The following is an 18,318-nucleotide window of genomic DNA, read 5'->3' as shown; positions in this document are numbered from 1 at the left end:
TACCTGCCCAGCTACCTATCTATCATGTGAACTATGTGTGTGTTTCTGTTTTTATACAGAACCCTCTCCATTGAAACATTACCCTTGTGTATGTGTCTTATATATCACTGATGTGGGATACATTTAAATTTATGATGTACTTATGCAATGTATATGTCTGATAAATTGATTCAGACTTTGATACAAGGCAAACAAGTTTAGAGAGAGATGGGGGAATTATCAATTACATTGACACCAGTACTTATTGACTCTGAAAGAAGGCAAAATACAGAGCAAAAGATAAATTGAAACCAGCATTCCAGCTTACATTGGTCAATTCTGAATGTTCATCTGAAAATCTGAAGATCCAAATGATAGACTGGATAAGCAGAGCATCAGACAACAAATCAAAATAATGAAAAAATAAATCTTATTGTAGTAGTTTAATTCATATTTTATGTACATCACTGCTTAGAGTCAACCAATAGCTGTAAGTTAAGCGGCTGGACTCCAGACCTTGACTACAGATCATGATGTGAAATATCTACCAAATACCAACAGAATTGGTATTTTCTGCAAATCAATTTGCTTCAGTGAACTTGACAATTTCATGAGATAAATAGTTTTAATAATGACATTTCTCAACTAAAGATAATTTGGTATATATGAAAAAAAAAACAAAAAAAAAACTGGATATATTTCAGATTTCTGAAGTAAACTGTTGCAGAAAACAAACTCTTATAAGTTGATCCCATGATATATCTTTTGTTCTTCTTAGAACTTGGAAGACCATGAGTAGTATGAAATGCTGCAAAACCATTTTAGCTATGTTATAATAACTCTGCTAGGTCACTATCTTATATGTCTGATTTACTGATGTAGAATATATGTTAGTTTATATGAAACACTTGACATGCCTCAGCTAGTTCTTCTTCTCCAGAATGTTGGTTTTCCAGAATTCTCTCCATAGCCAAGTTATTCCTACTGTCATCAGCTTACAACTACTAAGAAAGACATTAACAACATTGTTCCCACTTGTCTCCACGAACCTGAGATGCTATGGGCACAACTCATTCCACAAAAGTGCAAATAATAACTTCTGATATAGGTACATGACTGAAGATATCTAGGCTCAGATATCTGCACATGTGTGTGTGTGCATGCACATTTGCTGCGTAACACAGTCTATAGTCTTCATATGTGATGGTAAGACAACTCTTCCCACTTACTCTATTCATACTTCAACAATAACTAAACTGAATTCTGTAGAAAGATGACATCAATGAATGTGACACTCTGTCGGTTACAACAATGAGGGTTCCAACTGATCCAATTAATGGAACAGCCTGCTCATGAAATTAACATGCAAGTGGCTGAGCATTCCATAGACATGTTTAACCTTAACATGATTCCAAGGGAGATTCAGCAAGACACAGAGTGTGACAAGGCTGGCCCTTTGAAATACAGATACAACTCATTTTTGCCTGCTCAGTGAACTGGAGCAACATAAAATAAATTATCTTGCTCAAGGACACAACACATCACTGGGAATTGAACTGATGACCTTACGACTGTGAGCTGAACACCCTAACCACTAAGCCATGTGCTTTCACTTACAAATGATATAACACCTCCCAAATGTTACACACATATACATACATGTATATTATATCTGTATGAGTAATTCAAACCGTGATATGAATTGTGTTGTCAATAACAGATTAATTCAGTTTTTTCTGTAATTACAGAAAAAACGGAATCCAACAAATCACTAGACTTTGATGAAATCTTAGAAAAATACTTTTTCAAACAATTTAAATAAAATAATTCAGTGGCTTTGTTTAATTCTATTGACATTATTTTTTTAAACCTCATCATCGTTGTCCTCATCATCATCACCATCATCATCATTACCTTCATTGTCATCATCATCATCATCATTGCTATCATCATTATTATCATCATTGCCATCATCATTATTATCATCATTGCCATCATCATTACCATCGTCATCATCATCATCATCATCATCATCATTGCCATCGTCATCATCATCATCATCATCATCATCATTGCCATCGTCATCATCATCATCACCACCACTGCCACCACCATTACCATTCTTGGTTTGAGAAATATACCAAGAGTTTTTTTTATTCATTTTAACAAAGGAAATATATTTTGCATTTCTATATCTCAGTGATCACATATGTCTATCTGGCTCCTGCCCATCTCTCTGTGAATCTTCAAGAAACATCTGGCTACCTGTCTCTTTGTCTCTACTGAATATAGATTATTTACAATCTATATTTATAGTCATTCTGTAACACAGTCTACTCAGATGGTCACATACTGCACTGAAATGAAATCTGTCAGAAGACAGCCAATCTATCCTCATGTACTGCTAGTTGAAAAACTTACTCACTTTGGTAACATACTGTAAAGAAGGTCTTCTGCTCGTTTCTTCTGTTCCAGAAAGTCCCCAGTTCGCTCTTCCACCAATGCCTCTAAATTGTTGGCATATTGTTCCATACGGGACAAAAGGTTATCCAAAAGGTTTCCTTTGTCCCCGTCTCTGATGATAAAAGAAAATTAATAATTTTAGTAAAGGAAAATATAAATATTTAACAATTAACTGATATATAATTATTCTTAATATATTTCAGCAGATTATAATGCAAATATGCTAATCACTGTTGTTTATGTCACAGGAGATCATCTTCCTCTTTTGACAATGATAATGTTTTCAAAACTACTCAGCTTATTGATGAGTATTTTATGACACTGGTGTTTGACAAGTGGCTCATTTGCCAGAAGTATCTAACCCTTTGAATCTAAATGAACTGATAATTGTTTATAACTTCAGTGACCAGACTGTTTGCTGATTAGTGTTGATGTCTGCCAACTGATAATAATAGTTTAAAATAATAATAATAATAATAATAATAATAATAATAATAATAATAATAATAATAATGATAATAATAATAATAAATGCCCTGATGCAGTACCAGACAGTGGCTTGCATGGCTTCTGATCTTAACTGATTGGAAGTGTTATCATGTACATTGTTTTGTCTTGGTATAAAAGATGGGCTACAGCAAATATTCTGCTCAATACCACAGATTTGCTTGTCAGTTGTTTCACCTTAACCAGTTGAGCATGTCCCTTGGTGGCTGACGATATGTGCATATCTGATCATGAGCAGAGGTAATGGGGAGCATCATAGCCGTGTGTTGAAAGGAATTCTAAGAGGTTTTGATAATTCAACTTTGGAAACATGGGTGGTTCTTTCAACATCCTTAAACAATCCTTATTCAGGGACCTTTTGAGTGGGATGGGCTATTTGACCAGAAGAAAATTCTAACTGGGCCCTACCTGCAAAGTCATGAGCTGTTTATCTTGATATGAGATCACCATGTTGCGCACATATGGTTGTGATGCATGTGCCTAGTGTATCCTTATCAGATGGATAGTCATGATGGGTATACTGGGCTTTGTATATTTTACCCCAGTGTCACTTTGATGGCATGAACTGCTCTCTCACTCAATAGTAATAATAATAATAATGATAATGCCCTGATGCAGTACCAGGCAATGGCTCTCATGGCTTCTGATCTTAACTGATTGGAAGTGTTATCATGTACATTGTTTTGTCTTGGTATAAAAGATGGGCTACAGCAAATATTCTGCTCAATACCACAGATTTGCTTGTCAGTTGTTTCACCTTAACCAGTTGAGCATGTCCCTTAGTGGCTGACGATATGTGCATCTCTGATCACGAGCAGAAGTAGTGGGGGAGCATCATAGCCATGTGTTGAGAGGGATTCTTTGGGGTTTGAATAATTCACCTCTGGAAACATGGGTGGTTCTTTCAACATCCTTAAACAACCCTTATTCAGGGACCGTTTGAGCGGGATGGGCTACTCAACCTGAAGAAAATTCTAACTGGGCCCCACCTGCAAGGTCATGTGCTGTTTATCTTGATATGAGATCACCATGTCGCGCACATATGGTTGTGATGCATGTGCCTGGTGTGCCTTTATCAGACGGGTAGTCATGATGGGTATATTGGGCTTCGTATATTTTACCCCAGTGTCACTTTGATGGCATGAACTGCTCTCTCACTCAATAATAATAATAATAACCCTTTCTGCTATAGGCACAAGGCCTGAAATTTGGAAGAGGTTGGGTTAAGTTAATTACATTAACCCCAATACTCAACTGGTACTTATTCTATTGACCTCAGCTGAATTTGAACCCAGAATGTAAAGATGGATAAAATGCTGCTAAACATTTTGCCTGGTGCCTTAATGATTCTGCCAGCTAATAATAGTAATAATAGTAATAATAGTAATAATAATATTTAATACAAACACATAATTTTCTTATGGTTTCTTAAACATTCTCTAGAACAACACTATGTAAAAAACCAAATATATGGCACCGTAGGCATAACACCAACATGAACTTCTAACTTGTTGTCTCTTGAGGTCTCTGGGTGAGACTTGGAGCCAACTTGTACAAATGTAAAGGAAAAGTCAAACATATAATAATAATAATAATAATAATAATAATTTCAGATCTCACTGTTCCCTGGGCAAATAACAGTTTATTATGATACTTATTCATTTAATGCAAACCCATGGAATACAACTTAGAACTTTTATCGTTTTATTGAGTAATAATAATAATATAATAATAATAATAATAATAATAATAATAATGATAATAATAATAATGAAATTATTGTATACAGTGCTCAGGTGCACCACAACTTGTGAAAGTGCGTATAAAGCATATGCAGTAATGTACAAATGTCTGGGAAGTGAACAGTATATGAGTCAGATACATGCTTGCGTGTGTATGAAGGGGAGAAAATCAGGTGTAGTGCTGGCGAATCTCTGGAAGCATGGAAGTTTTGAAGGATGCAGTGCTCCGACAGCTAACAACTGATGCCGGCAGTCTGTTCCATGCTTCAGCAATTCTTAGCGTGAAAAAATGTTTCCGAAAGTCATGGGAGCTGTGCTGTTTTCTGACTTTCTAGACATGTCTACGGGTGTTAGACAGGTGGAGTTTGAAAAGGTGCTCAGAATTATTGTTAGCAAGATGGTTAATAATTTTATGGGTGGCTGCCAGATGTCGGAGTTTCAATGTATCCATGCTCAGGGAAGTAAGGCATTCAGAATATGGCAAATGCCTGACTGAAGGTATTCTCTTGGTTGCACGCCGCTGAACGGCTTCCAGACGATTAATATCCTGGGCAAGATAGGGGTTCCAGACCGGTGATGCAAATTGCAGGTGAGGTTGCACCATAGCTATATAAAGCCGCAGATAGATAGCCGGAGAGCGGCTCACAAAGGACTTGGTGAGTGATGCCAAGACACCCTCAGCCTTCTTAGCAATGTGTTTTGACCAATGCAAATCGCTGTCGAAAATGATGCCCAGGTCACGTTCACAAGAAGACTTTTTGAGATTAGTGTTGTGGAGGGAGTAAGTAGACACTGGGTTTTTCCTCCCAAAATGCATGGTGGTACATTTGTCCACAGCCAGCTTGAGTTGCCAGTCCATGATCCACCGCTGCATTGTGTTCAGGTCTGATTGCAATAAAGAGCTATAGTGTACAGGATCTGTCTTCTTTATTTCGAGGTACAACTTGATGTCATCTGCATATTTCAGCACTGTGGCATTCTTTAAGTTGGCATCTATGTCATTAACATATGCAACAAATAAAAGGGGGCCAAGAACAGATCCCTGTGGTACACTAGATGCCATCTCATTGGGTGAAGAGTTGCTGTCCTAGAACTGTGACAACCTCTTTGTTACTTCAATAATAATGTGTATGAAGTTGAACGTGAGTCTTGAGTACTGAATTTGCAAACTCCTTATCTATGGTCCATAGATGTCCTCTTTCTCTTGTATTTTGCTAACCATGTTCATGTTTTGGGAGGGCAGCTGATTTCCACAATGGAATATACCTTTTCTTTGTGGTCCTACACAACAATATCTGGCCAGTTGTGTTTCAACTTGGTGGCTGTTTTAATTTTCTAGTTCTACCAATATTCTTTTGACCCACAGGTTTTAATATGGTCAGCTTGATCTGTTTGGATTCCCCTTTGTATGTATGTGTGTATGTGTGTGTGTGTATGTATGTATGTACATGTGTATGTATGTATGTATGTATGTATGTATGTATGTATGTATGTATGTATGTATGTATGTATGTATGTATGTGTGTATGTACTCCAAGGTAGCTATCTGTTATATTGCAATACTACACAGTGGTTGTGTGAGCTACGAAATCCTCGTCACCACTGTTATGTTGCACGTTCGGATGACCTCTAATCAACTCAACTCCTCGATGTCTAGACCTCTCCCTCTATATCTACATATTGGGCTAGCCTACATCATCGTCTGAGGGCGTCCCCACAACACTATCAAAATATTCTTTTCAAACAGCAATGGTATTGTAGTATTGTGATCGTTTAACCTGCAACTTAACACTTATTGACTAAAATTGAACTTCTTAAGAGCCCATGATCTGTAGTCTAGCACCTTAAATCATAGCTATGAGTAAAAAGTCTTGTGCATAAGATATGAATTAAACTACATAAATCTTACTTGTTCATTTTCTTGATATGTTGTTTGATGCTCTGCATATCTGGTCTATCATTTGGATCTTCAGACCAGCATTTCTTTATCAAGTTAACGAGATCCTCAGATGGACATTCGGAATAGTCCAATGTTGGTCGGAATGCTGGTTTCAATCCATCTTTTACTTTTTGGTAAATTTCTGAAAGGAAGAAGTTTCACAGTTAGTCAGTCAACTGTAATGTTACTACAGCCATATGCCATCATCAATATCTATAAAGATGAAATGCGAAAAAGTTGTTTGATTTCTTGGTTATTTGTCTCATTTTGGGATGGGAGCGGTTTGGTGCCAAAATTTACACTGGGGGTAAAATGGGGTGGGCAATGGTGTGAGGAGGGTTGCAAGTTGCTCGGGGCTACCGTTCGGTTGCCATGGTGAGGAATATGGGAAAAATTGAGTTTTATGGGATAGACAGATTGCACTGTTTGAATAACGGTGGCTTTTGTGTTGCTGCAGGGGCTAGAGGTGGTTATCTTTAATTGTGGGTGTAAAAATTTGTTGGATTTTGGAAAGTGGGTTAAAGAAGAGGGCAATAAAAAGAACCAGGAAAAGAAGATGAACAAAAGAAGAAAGCACGGGTCAAAATAGCTAGTCAGAATATATATAATAATCAGTCAACTGTAACTATGAGCATAAATATGTTGTCACTAGAAAATACTCCAGTTAGTCAGTGAACTGTAACATTAGAACAGTGATTCTTAACTGGGGTCCATAATGCCCCTGAGGGTCTGTAAAAGGTTTTTAGGGGTCCACATAAGAAAATAGTAAATTGGGAGTCTACAAAAAATTTTGCATTAGATGTATGTAATTGGTGTGTATTGGTGGTGGTGGTGGGGTAAGTCAATGGCATTGATTCCAAAAGGATAAAAGGCAAAGTTGACCGTGGCAGAATTTGAACTCTGAACATAAAGACAGATGAAATACCACTAAGCATTTTGCCTTGCATGCCAATGATTCTATCAGATTGCTGCGATAATAATTAAAATGTTATTAGTTTCAAATTTTGGCACAAAGCCAGCAATTTGGGGGTAGGGTGTAAGTCAATTACATCAACCCTAGTCCTTAACCTGTACTCATTTTATTGACCCTGAAAGGATGAAAGGTTAAGTTGACCTTGGTGGAATTTGAACTTAGAACATAAAGATGGACAAAATGCTCTTCAGCATTTTGCCCAGCATGCTAACAATTCTGCCAGCTTTCTAAATATTGGTTTCAAATTTTGGCACAAGGCCAGCAAGTTTAGTGGAGTGGCTAAGTTGATTATATCGACCCCAGTGCTGAACATAATTTATTGACTGTGAAAGAATGAAAGGCAAAGTTGAAAGGATGAAAGGCAAAGAGAAATTGACCGGCAAATTCGTACATTATAAGTGCAATCTGTGAGTGGGACAGTAAAAATATGCAAGATTTTTCTCAAGTTCCAAATGTGAATTTGTCTATTAACTACATCCCAAAGATGGAGCCTTGTATCTTTGTTGGAAAGTGGCTCCCTCGTCAGTGGAAGATTTATAATAATTAAAAAATAGAAGAGACAAACATACATACATACATACATACATACATACATACATACATACATACATACATACATACATAAATGCATGCATGCATACATACATATACACTGTAGGTGCATGGACTGAGTGATGTGTTGTATTCTTGAGCAAAACACTGCATTTCATGTCACTCTAGTCTACTCGGTTAGCAAATGGGATTAATCCTATGATGGACTGGTGTCCCATCCAGGGGTAAAGGAAATATATAGACCACAGAACCTGGGATACTGGCCTCATAAATGGCTTAAGAAGGACCTTTGGTCTAGCTCTTTTTTTTTTTAAATATATACATGACGGTTTCCGTCCACCAAATTCATTCGCAAGACATTGGTCGAACCTAGGCTATAGCAGAAGACATTTGCCCAATATGCAGTGCAGTGAGACTGAACCTGAAACTTCGCGGGATTGCAAAGCAAGCTTCTCAACGACACCACTATGTTAATATCTTTCTATTCCTGTTTCTGTCTCGCCACTTATTTATTCCTTGTCACTGTTTAAATGTTTCCTGTATTAAGTGTGTTGATACAAACTTAAATAATTGTCTATCTTACAACCTAATTATTTCTCTCCATTTAATATGTCCACAATTAAAAATGCTGATTTAATTTCTCTCTTTAGATAGCTTTCCATTGACATTCCCATTAGCTCACATTATTTATACATTGGTGTTTGTAATACGTCAGGTATTTGATATATATTCAAAATGTCCAACCCGTGCTAGCACGGGAAACGGACGTTAAACGATGAACGATATCCACAATAAACATTTAGAACTGATATCTAAAAAAAAAAAAAGAAAAAGTCGAACCAAGTTCAATCTAAAATTTCGATAACAATGTAAGGGAAATAACTCTTGCTTATACTTGGATGTTACTTCCAAGAAGTTAATCATTTGGCAATGATTTGTGTTTCTATTGTTAAATCTCTTTGTGTGTGTGTTCGCATCTGTATGTATATCTATGTGTGCGCGTGTGTTCATGCATAGACCTGTACACACACACACACACACACACACACATGTGAAGACCCGATCATGGGGATAATTCTGATGAAATGCTTTCCAACTGGGATATTTTCGGTTTGAACGGCAGTTTTTAACATAATTTATAGGTAACTAAAAAATTTTAAACTTCGTATACTGGTAGAATGTGTTTATAAAACATCTTTTTCTCTTGGCTTTCTTGAGAAAATTCTATAGTTTGTAAGATATTTGTTGTTTTTTTTTCTTCAATTTCAACCAATCACTGACACTATTGAGGCAAAAAACATTCTGTGCCGTATGAATATGTCCCTCGTTTAAGAAACAGATTGGGTTTATTTACATTTCTGAAGAAAAAAAAGATACCCTTCCCCCCACTCCTAACCCTAAAATAGATTGAAATGTAATAGATCGATACTAGGGTCATAATTATGGGTGACAATTTCATATGAAACCGCTAGAAAAAACTGCCGTTCAAACCGAAGAATTCCTCCAACTGTAACTAATTTATCATAATTTTTAAGACTCTGCAGTAAGATGGTAGTGCAGAAGTGTAGTACTGTGGTAGCGGTGCTGTTGTGTGGTAGTGAGCCACTGGTGCAGTAGAATCATCGTCACTAAGTTATGTAGTGTGGGAGACTCATAGTAAAACATTACCAAGCATACACTACGATGTGGTATCTATCCATACCCTACACCATATTGGGAGTTAATACTGATATCAAATTTTGGCAAAGTCCACCTCGTTGGGATCTGAACACAGAGCATAAAGACGGATGAAATACCGCTTAACATTTTTCCCAGCCTGCTAACGATTTTGCCAGCTCACCGCCTTCTAAATAACAAGCGATGTTAATTCCAGTAAGACGGTGAGATGGCAGAATCGTTACCACGCCGGGCATAAATGCTCACCGGCATCTCGTCCGTCTTTACGTTCTGAGTTCAAATTCCACCGAGGTTGACTTTGACTTTGCATTCCATCCTTTCAGAGTCGAACATTGGGCTCAATGTATTGACTTATCCGCTCCCCTAAAATTGCTGGCCTTGTGTCATAATTAGAAACCAATACTAATGTTATTCAAATCTGCAATATCTAACGCGTAAATCTACATTATCTATGATATGGCAACGCTAATGCCCCATCTTTAAAACCCCAAAGTCATTTCCCTGGATGTCATTGCGTCGCTAATGATCAGAGAGTCACGACTGGTACCACCCGAGTCACTTTCACTTTGTACTCTCGTACGCGAAAAAGCCGCTGAAGTGGCGGTATTTCGTTTCTGCAGAAAAGTGTAATAAAGCAGCCACAGTAACAACAACAATTATACTTGAGTGCTAAGATTCATCATCCACATTGCAGGAGACACTCGCACCTTTGCAGTGAAACTTTAGGGCAGAGTTGGGCGTACGTATTTCCCAGTATTACAATTTTTCCCTCTAAAGGAGATAGTTTCATTGATCAGATCGACTCAAGACGAATTGTACGTCCTCCCAGCTGTAGGAAATGCAGTGTTTAACAAACCTCATTTCCTGATTGCTCTGATAGAATAGCAAGTTCAGTTGTCGACGATCTGATCATATGATACACACATGAACATTCATACATGAACATGCATACGCACGCTTGCACAGACGCATGCACAGACGCACACAAACATACTTGCATACATGGGAAGCCCCTCTGTTGTCACAACATCTTATTTCTTTACTGACCACAAGGGGATACACATAGAAGGGACAAACAAGGACACACAAACGGATTAAGTCGATTATATCGACCCCAGTGCGTAACTGGTACTTATTTAATCGACCCCGAAAGGATGAAAGGCAAAGTCGACCTCGGCGGAATTTGAACTCAGAGCATAAAGACAGACGAAATACCTATTTTTTTACTTCCCACAAAGGGCTAAACACAGAGAGGACAAACAAGGACAGACAAACGAATTAAGTCGATTATATTGACCCCAGTGCGTAACTGGTAACAGACGAAATACCTATTTCTTTATTACCCACAAGGGGCTAAACATAGAGGGGACAAACAAGGACAGACATAGGTATTAAGTCGATTATATCGACCCCAGAGCGTAACTGGTACTTAATTTATCGACCCCGAAAGGATGAAAGGCAAAGTTGACCTCGGCGGAATTTGAACTCACAACGTAACAACGTAACAGACGAAATACCGCTAAGCATTTCGCCCGGCGTGCTAACGTTTCTGCCAGTTCGCCGCCTTCTGTTGTCACAACATCTCTCTAGAAGAGGGAAATTGAGTGGCACCCTGCGGTAAAAAGTAAGACCCATCACAAAAATGGCTGGTTGTAGCCCTCTCATTTGTGGGACTTTCGATCAGGCGATGGCAATATTCGAACACGAGTTTGCAGTCATCATGTACGTATGTATGTATGTATGTATGTATGTATGTATGTATGTATGTATGTATGTATGTGGTGTATGTATGTGGTATATGTATGTGGTGTGTGTGTGTATGTATGTATGTATGTACACACGCTATCCTTCTCCATACGCTCTATGGTGCAACACTTTCACAGTTTACAAATATACGTAAGATAACACAAATACAGTGTAATACCAGACTTCCTGTAGGCAAAATCGTGTCCTTTCTATTAATATATTCTTAACTTTTAAGATACTATTCAATATCTATTTTTATTCGCGTATATATTATGTTCCTTACCTTTTCCCCGTCCCACAACACCATTACAATGCAGTACCAGTCTTTCTGTAGGCAAAATCGTGTCCTTTCTATTAATATATTCTTAACTTTTTAGGCACTATTCAATTTCTATTTTTATTCGCGTATATATTATGTTCCTTACCACTTCTCCGTCCCACAACTCTTACAGTTTATAGACAACAAAGAAATATTTCAAAAGACATATACAAATATCTCCGTGTTCACCTTGAGCGCTTAAATCCACGCCATTGAGATAGAAGACTCCGTTCCGATAGATTATCTCCTGACACATAATAGAGAAGCTGTAAACGTCACTTTTCTGTGATCCTCCTTCCGGCGGATTATGGAGACGAAGCAATTCGGGCGAAGTCCAGAGCTTACCTAAAATTAGAAATACAACATGTTATATATAAACAAAGAAACAACAACAACAACAACACACACACACACACACACACACACACACACACACACAGACACACAGACAGAGTAGAAATTATGTGTTTGAACAGAGGTACAACTGCTACTGTTATGCTTAGAGATCTACGTAGATTTTTCATAACCCAGTCTGTTTTCTGTCTAGTTGTTTAGTAAATACTATACTGAGCAGATTTACTAGTTATGAGAAATATTGGGTTGTCCGGAAAGTTCGTCCGGAAAGTAGCTTACCTTTCGTCTTAATTTAGAACATGGTTGAGTCCATAAAATAGGATTTGACTACACCTCCATTTTGAGCAGAGTTTAAGCTACCTTTTCGTGGAAGAAGGTTTATGATCCTAAAACCTGCGTTAATTCTGTAACCCTTTGAAATTGAAGATAAGAAAGTTCATTTTCGGCATTTGATGCTTTGAGAACCAGACAAAAATTGCTGCAGTTCGACTGGGATGTGTTACCCCACCCTCCATATTCACCAGATATTGCTCCTTCGGATTTCCACTTATTCAGGTCTCTGCAGAATAGTCTTAATGGTAAAAATTTCAATTCCTTGGATGACGTAAAAAGGTACCTTGAGGAATTCTTTGCCATGAAACCACCTCAATTCTGGGAAGAGGGTATTTTCAAGTTAAGGGAAAGATAGAGACGCATTGTGCAACAAAATGGTTCATATTTGGTTGATTAAAAATGTAATGGCAAGTATTTATTGACCATTTTCTTTCCTTTAAAAATCGGCACGAACTTTCCGGACAACCCAATAGAAAAAATGTAGGAGAAATATGGATAAACACAAGTTAATATCAAAGTTCTTACACGGTTTCATCGTTACTGTACCGTAATCCTTCGACTATCGCGGGTGTTACGTTCCAAAACCCACGGCGATATGTGAAAATCCGCGAAGTAGAAACAGTGATGTACTGTATATATATAATTTTAAAAATTATTTTTATAATTTATATATATTTATTTTATTATAAATGCAAAACAACACCACGGAGGAATTAACATAAGCTTAAATAAACTGCAATAGGTGAACCGCGATATGGCGAGAGATTACTGTATATATATATATAAATACACACACATGTATGCACATATACATTTACAAGTAAAAATATTACACACACACACACACAGGCGCAGGAGTGGCTGTGTGGTAAGTAGCTTGCTAACCAACCACATGTTTCCGGGTTCAGTCCCACTGCGTGGCATCTTGGGCAAATGTCTTCTGCTATAGCCCCGGGCCGACCAATGCCTTGTGAGTGGATTTGGTAGACGGAAACTGAAAGAAGCCTGTCGTATATATGTATATATATGTATGTGTGTCTGTGTTTGTTTGTGTGTCTGTGTTTGTCCCCCTAGCATTGCTTGACAACCGATGCTGGTGTGTTTATGTCCCCGTAACTTAGCGGTTCAGCAAAAGAGACCGATAGAATAAGTACTGGGCTTACAAAAAGAATAAGTCCCGGGGTCGAGTTGCTCGAATAAAGGCGGTGCTCCAGCATGGCCGCAGTCAAATGACTGAAACAAGTAAAAGAGTAAGAGTATATCTGTGTCTCCACGCTTCTAATTTGTTAGACAGTAAAATGTATTAGACAGTAAAATATACTAGTATAAGCAGAGTTATGTCCCTTACTATAGTAACTGCCTGTTGTGTTTCCAACATTGTACCGTTTCCAGAAAGGTTGTGCTCATGGGAACTACCCACATCCTACGTAAAAGACTGTTTATGTAATCCCAAATTTTAAAACAGACTTATAATTTTCTTGTTTTCTTAGATATTTTCTTGAGCAATATTCTGTGCAAAACCAATTATATGGCACCCTAGTCATAACACGAACTTCTAACTTGTTGTCTCTTGAGGTCTCTGAGTGAGACTTGGAGCCAACTTGTACAAATACAAAGCAAAAGTCAAACATATAATAATAATAATAAAAAAAAAAAAATAATAATGACAATAATAATAATAATAATAATAATAATAAATTCCCTGATGCAGTACCAGACAGTGGTTCTCATGGCTTCTGATCTTAACTGATTGGAAGTGCTATCATGTACATTGTTTTGTCTTGGTGTAAAAGATGGGCTACAGCAAATATTCTGCTCAATACCACAGATTTGCTTGTCAGTTGTTTCACCTTAACCAGTTGACCACGTAAATTAGTGGCTGACGATATGTGCATATCTGATCACAAGCAGAAGTAGTGGGAGAGCATCATAACCATGTGTTGAGAGGAATTCTTTGGGGTTTGGATTATTCACCTTTGGTAAAATGGGTGTTTCATTCAACATCCTTAAACAACCCTTATTCAGGGATCTTTTGAGCGGGATGGGCTACTCAACCTGAAGAAAATTTTAATTGGGCTCCACCCGCAAGGTCATGCGCTGTTAATCTTGATATGAGATCACCATATGGTTGTAATGCATTTGCCTGATGTACCCTTATCAGACAGGTAGTCATGATGGGTATACTGGGCTTCGCATATTTGTACCCCAGTGTCACTTTGATGGCATGCACTGCTCTCTCACTCAGTAATGATAATAATAAATGCCCTGATGCAGTGCCAGGCATTGGCTCTCATGATTTCTGATCTGAACTGATTGGAAGTGTTATCATGTACATGTTGTATCTTGTAAGAAGACAGGCTACAGCAGACATTCTACTCAGTACCACAGATTTGCTTGTCAGTTGTTTGATCTTAGCCAGTTGAGCATGTCTCTTGGTGGCTGACAATATGTGCATCTCTGATCACAAGCAGAAGTAGTGGGGGAGCATCATAGCCATGTATTGAGAGGAATTCTTTGGGGTTTGAAAAATTCACCTCTGGAAACATGAGTGTTTCTTTCTTCATTCTTAAAGAACCCTTATTCAGAGACCTATTCAGGGCTATTTGAACAGAAGAAAATTTTAACAAGGCCTCACCTATGGGGGTCATGTGCTGTTTATCTTGACAAGAGATCACCATATCGCGCATGTATGGTTGTGATACGTGTGCCTAGTGTACCATTATCAGATGGGTAATCATGATGTGTATATTGGGTTTCGTATATTTGTACCCCTGTGTCACTTTGATGACGTGCACTGCTCTCTCATTCACTCACTCACTCACTCAATCAATAATAATAATATTAATAATGTGATACCAACAGAGAACCAACTAGAAAGTAAGATTCTAAGAGAGAAGAGAATGTTCTTACGGTGATAGTAAGCAAATGTATTTTCTTCTTCCAGATCAGGGTTCCCTCTCAGAGAATGTAAACCAAAATCTGTAATCTTTAAAACAAACCGACTGTCCACAACACAATTTGAACTCTTCAAGTTTCCATGACTTTTTATTTCACTGCCGTGAAGATAGGCTAGGCCCTGGAGGGAAAGAGAGAAAGAAAAAACATTGGAGATATTTCATTAGTTTGAAAAAAAAAAAAAAAGCAAAAAACACAAGAAAAGAAATTCTTATAGAGGTATAAAACCAATTTTCTGAAACCTTTGGTTCCAAAACCATTCTAGGATGTGCATTTTAAAAGTGAATCTGCAGCGAGGAAGATGGCGGCGAAGGCGGTGAAGTCGGAAAAGGTAACACTGTTACCTACGTATTTAAACAGGAGGATTACACGAATAAGGGTGGAGGGAGTGCCACCAAACGTGGAGGCAGAATGGATTGTGGCGGCTGTGATCAGCGGCCACGAGGACGAAGTGGATATTCTCCATGCCTCGGTTAAGTCCGAGGGCTGGAGAGGCGTAACAGTGGAGCTGAACGTACAGGCAGAGACCGAGGTACTGGTGGACCTGACGGAAAGCATCAGACTGGGAGACGTGATCATGAGAGTGTGGGTGGAGGGCAGGGCTCCACGTTGTTACAAGTGTGGCCTGAGGGGTCACATAAGAGCCTTCTGCCCTCCCCCAGGGAAAGAAATGGATTCCGAACCAGAGAGAGAGAAGCAGAAACCAGAGGAGAAGGAAACAGAGGAAGAGAATACACAGAAATGGAAGGAAGCTGGAAGTAAGAGGAAGAGAAGAATACGTGGAAAAGAAAATAATATGGAACTCCAATCCACCCCAAAACCACCCACGCCCTCTGAGTCCCACCCTATCCATGCAGACATTGAACCCACCCGCTCCCCACCAACAAGAAAACAAAAGAAAAAAAAGAATACACACACACAAGAGATTGAAATCGATATCAGGCCGTACATTTGTACTATGACTGAACAGAAAGAAGTTAAAAGTCTAATGGAAGAGTATAAATGGTATGATGTTGGTGAGACTAGGTATGCTGTGATTGAAAAGAAGAACATAGGTGAGTTTATGGTGAGGTGTGAAAGGGAGAATTGGGAGGTGAAAGATATAAGAATGAGCGATGAATTCGTGGAAAATATGGATGAGTATTTCGGAGTAAGAATGGATATGGAATTTATTCGTATTGGCAAAGAACATTCAAGTGACTATGAAAAACAAAGGACAGGTAAGTGATGCTAACGGACGGGGCCGTTGGTATCGCTTTCATTTTATCATTTTCTTTCACTTAACAATTCATTTTTCATAAATTTTAATTATAATGTTCTATGTCCCCATGTCTTGTGGTGTCCCCCTCTGTGTCGCCCCCTGGTGGGTAATAAAGAATCACAAAACCATTCTAGGTTACTGAACCAGAGTTCGTCACCTTGGTCAACACAGTCTAAATTAAACAAACGCTGATTTCAAATTTTGGCACAAGGCCAGTAATTTTGGGGGAGGGTGTAACTCAGTTGTTTATTTTATCGACCCCGAACAGATGAAAGGCAAAGTTGACCTCGGCGTAATTTGAATTGAGGGACACAACGCGTCACTGGAAATCGAACTGACGACCTTACGATCGTGAGCCGAATACCCTAACCACTAAGCTACGCGACTTCACACAATAGGAATAAAAATAGTTTCAAATTTTGACACAAGGCCAGCAATTATAGGGGGAGGGAATAAGTCGATTACATCGACCCCAGTGCTCAGCTGGTACTTATTCGACTCTGAAAGGATGAATGGTAAAATTGGCCTCAATGGAAAAGGTATGGAAGGACGAAATGTTGCTAAGCATTTTACCCGGCGTGCTAACGTTTCTGTCAGCTCGCAGCCTTAAATTAAACAAATATTAATTAACTAATTAAATGGAATACAGGTACATAAAAAAAAAAAAAATGAAATTATTGTATACAGTGCTCAGGTGCACCACAACTTGTCAGAAAGTGCATATAAAGTACATGCAATAATGTAGAAATGTCTGGAAAGCGAACAATGTATGAGTCAGATACATGCTTGTGTGTGTATGGAGGGGAGAAAATCAAGTGTAGTGTTGGCGAATCTCAGGAAGCATGGAAGTTTTGAAGGATGCAGTGCTCCGACAACTAATAACTGATGCCGGCAGTTTGTTCCATGCTTCAGCAACTCTCAGCGTGAAAAAATGTTTCCTGAAGTCATGGGAGCTGTGCTGTTTTCTTACTTTGTAAATATGTCCACGGGTGTTAGATGGGTGGAGCTTGAAAAGGTGCTCAGAGTTATTGTTTGTACGATGGTTGATAATTTTAAGGGTGTCTGCCAAGTCAGCTGCCAGACGTCGGAGTTTCAATGTGTCCATGCCCAGGGAAGTATGTATATATCTTTTATCTTTTACTTGTTCCAGTTATTTGACTGCGGCCATGCTAGAGCACCGCCTTGAAGAGTTTTAGTTGGACAAAAACGATCTCGGGACTGATTATTTTTTAAAAAACCTATTACTTATTCTATCAGATCTCTTTTGTCGAACAGCTAAGTAACGGAGAAGTAAACGCACCAACACCATTGTGTGGTAGGTGACAAATACAGACAGAAGGAACCCCATCCCATATATATATATATATATATATATATATATACACACACGACGGACTTCTTCCAGTTTCCGCCTTCCAGATTCACTCATAAAGCTTTAATCGGCCCGAGGCTATAGGTAGAAGGCACTAGCCCAAAGTTCTACGCAGTAGGACTGAACTCGAAACCATGTGGTTGAGA

At 38.4% G+C, this 18,318-nt stretch overlaps 1 protein-coding gene across 1 annotated transcript in view; it reads right to left on the bottom strand.

Moving 5' to 3' along the window:
* The window catches only part of LOC115214978 (atrial natriuretic peptide receptor 1), an 853,780-nt gene that overhangs the window by 51,382 nt on the left and 784,080 nt on the right, over nt 1–18,318 (bottom strand). The window contains exons 13-16 of the mRNA XM_029784078.2: nt 15,495–15,660; nt 12,087–12,242; nt 6,601–6,772; nt 2,405–2,554 (exon numbers count right to left, since the gene is read on the bottom strand). Coding sequence (XP_029639938.1) covers nt 2,405–2,554; nt 6,601–6,772; nt 12,087–12,242; nt 15,495–15,660 — 644 coding nt within the window. The remainder of the gene's footprint in view (nt 1–2,404; nt 2,555–6,600; nt 6,773–12,086; nt 12,243–15,494; nt 15,661–18,318) is intronic.

Source organism: Octopus sinensis, linkage group LG8 (assembly GCF_006345805.1).
Source record: "Octopus sinensis linkage group LG8, ASM634580v1, whole genome shotgun sequence".
NCBI lineage: Eukaryota > Metazoa > Mollusca > Cephalopoda > Octopoda > Octopodidae > Octopus > Octopus sinensis.
The sequence above is the reverse complement of the archived record's forward strand: the minus strand, read 5'-3'. Positions and strand labels throughout refer to the sequence as shown.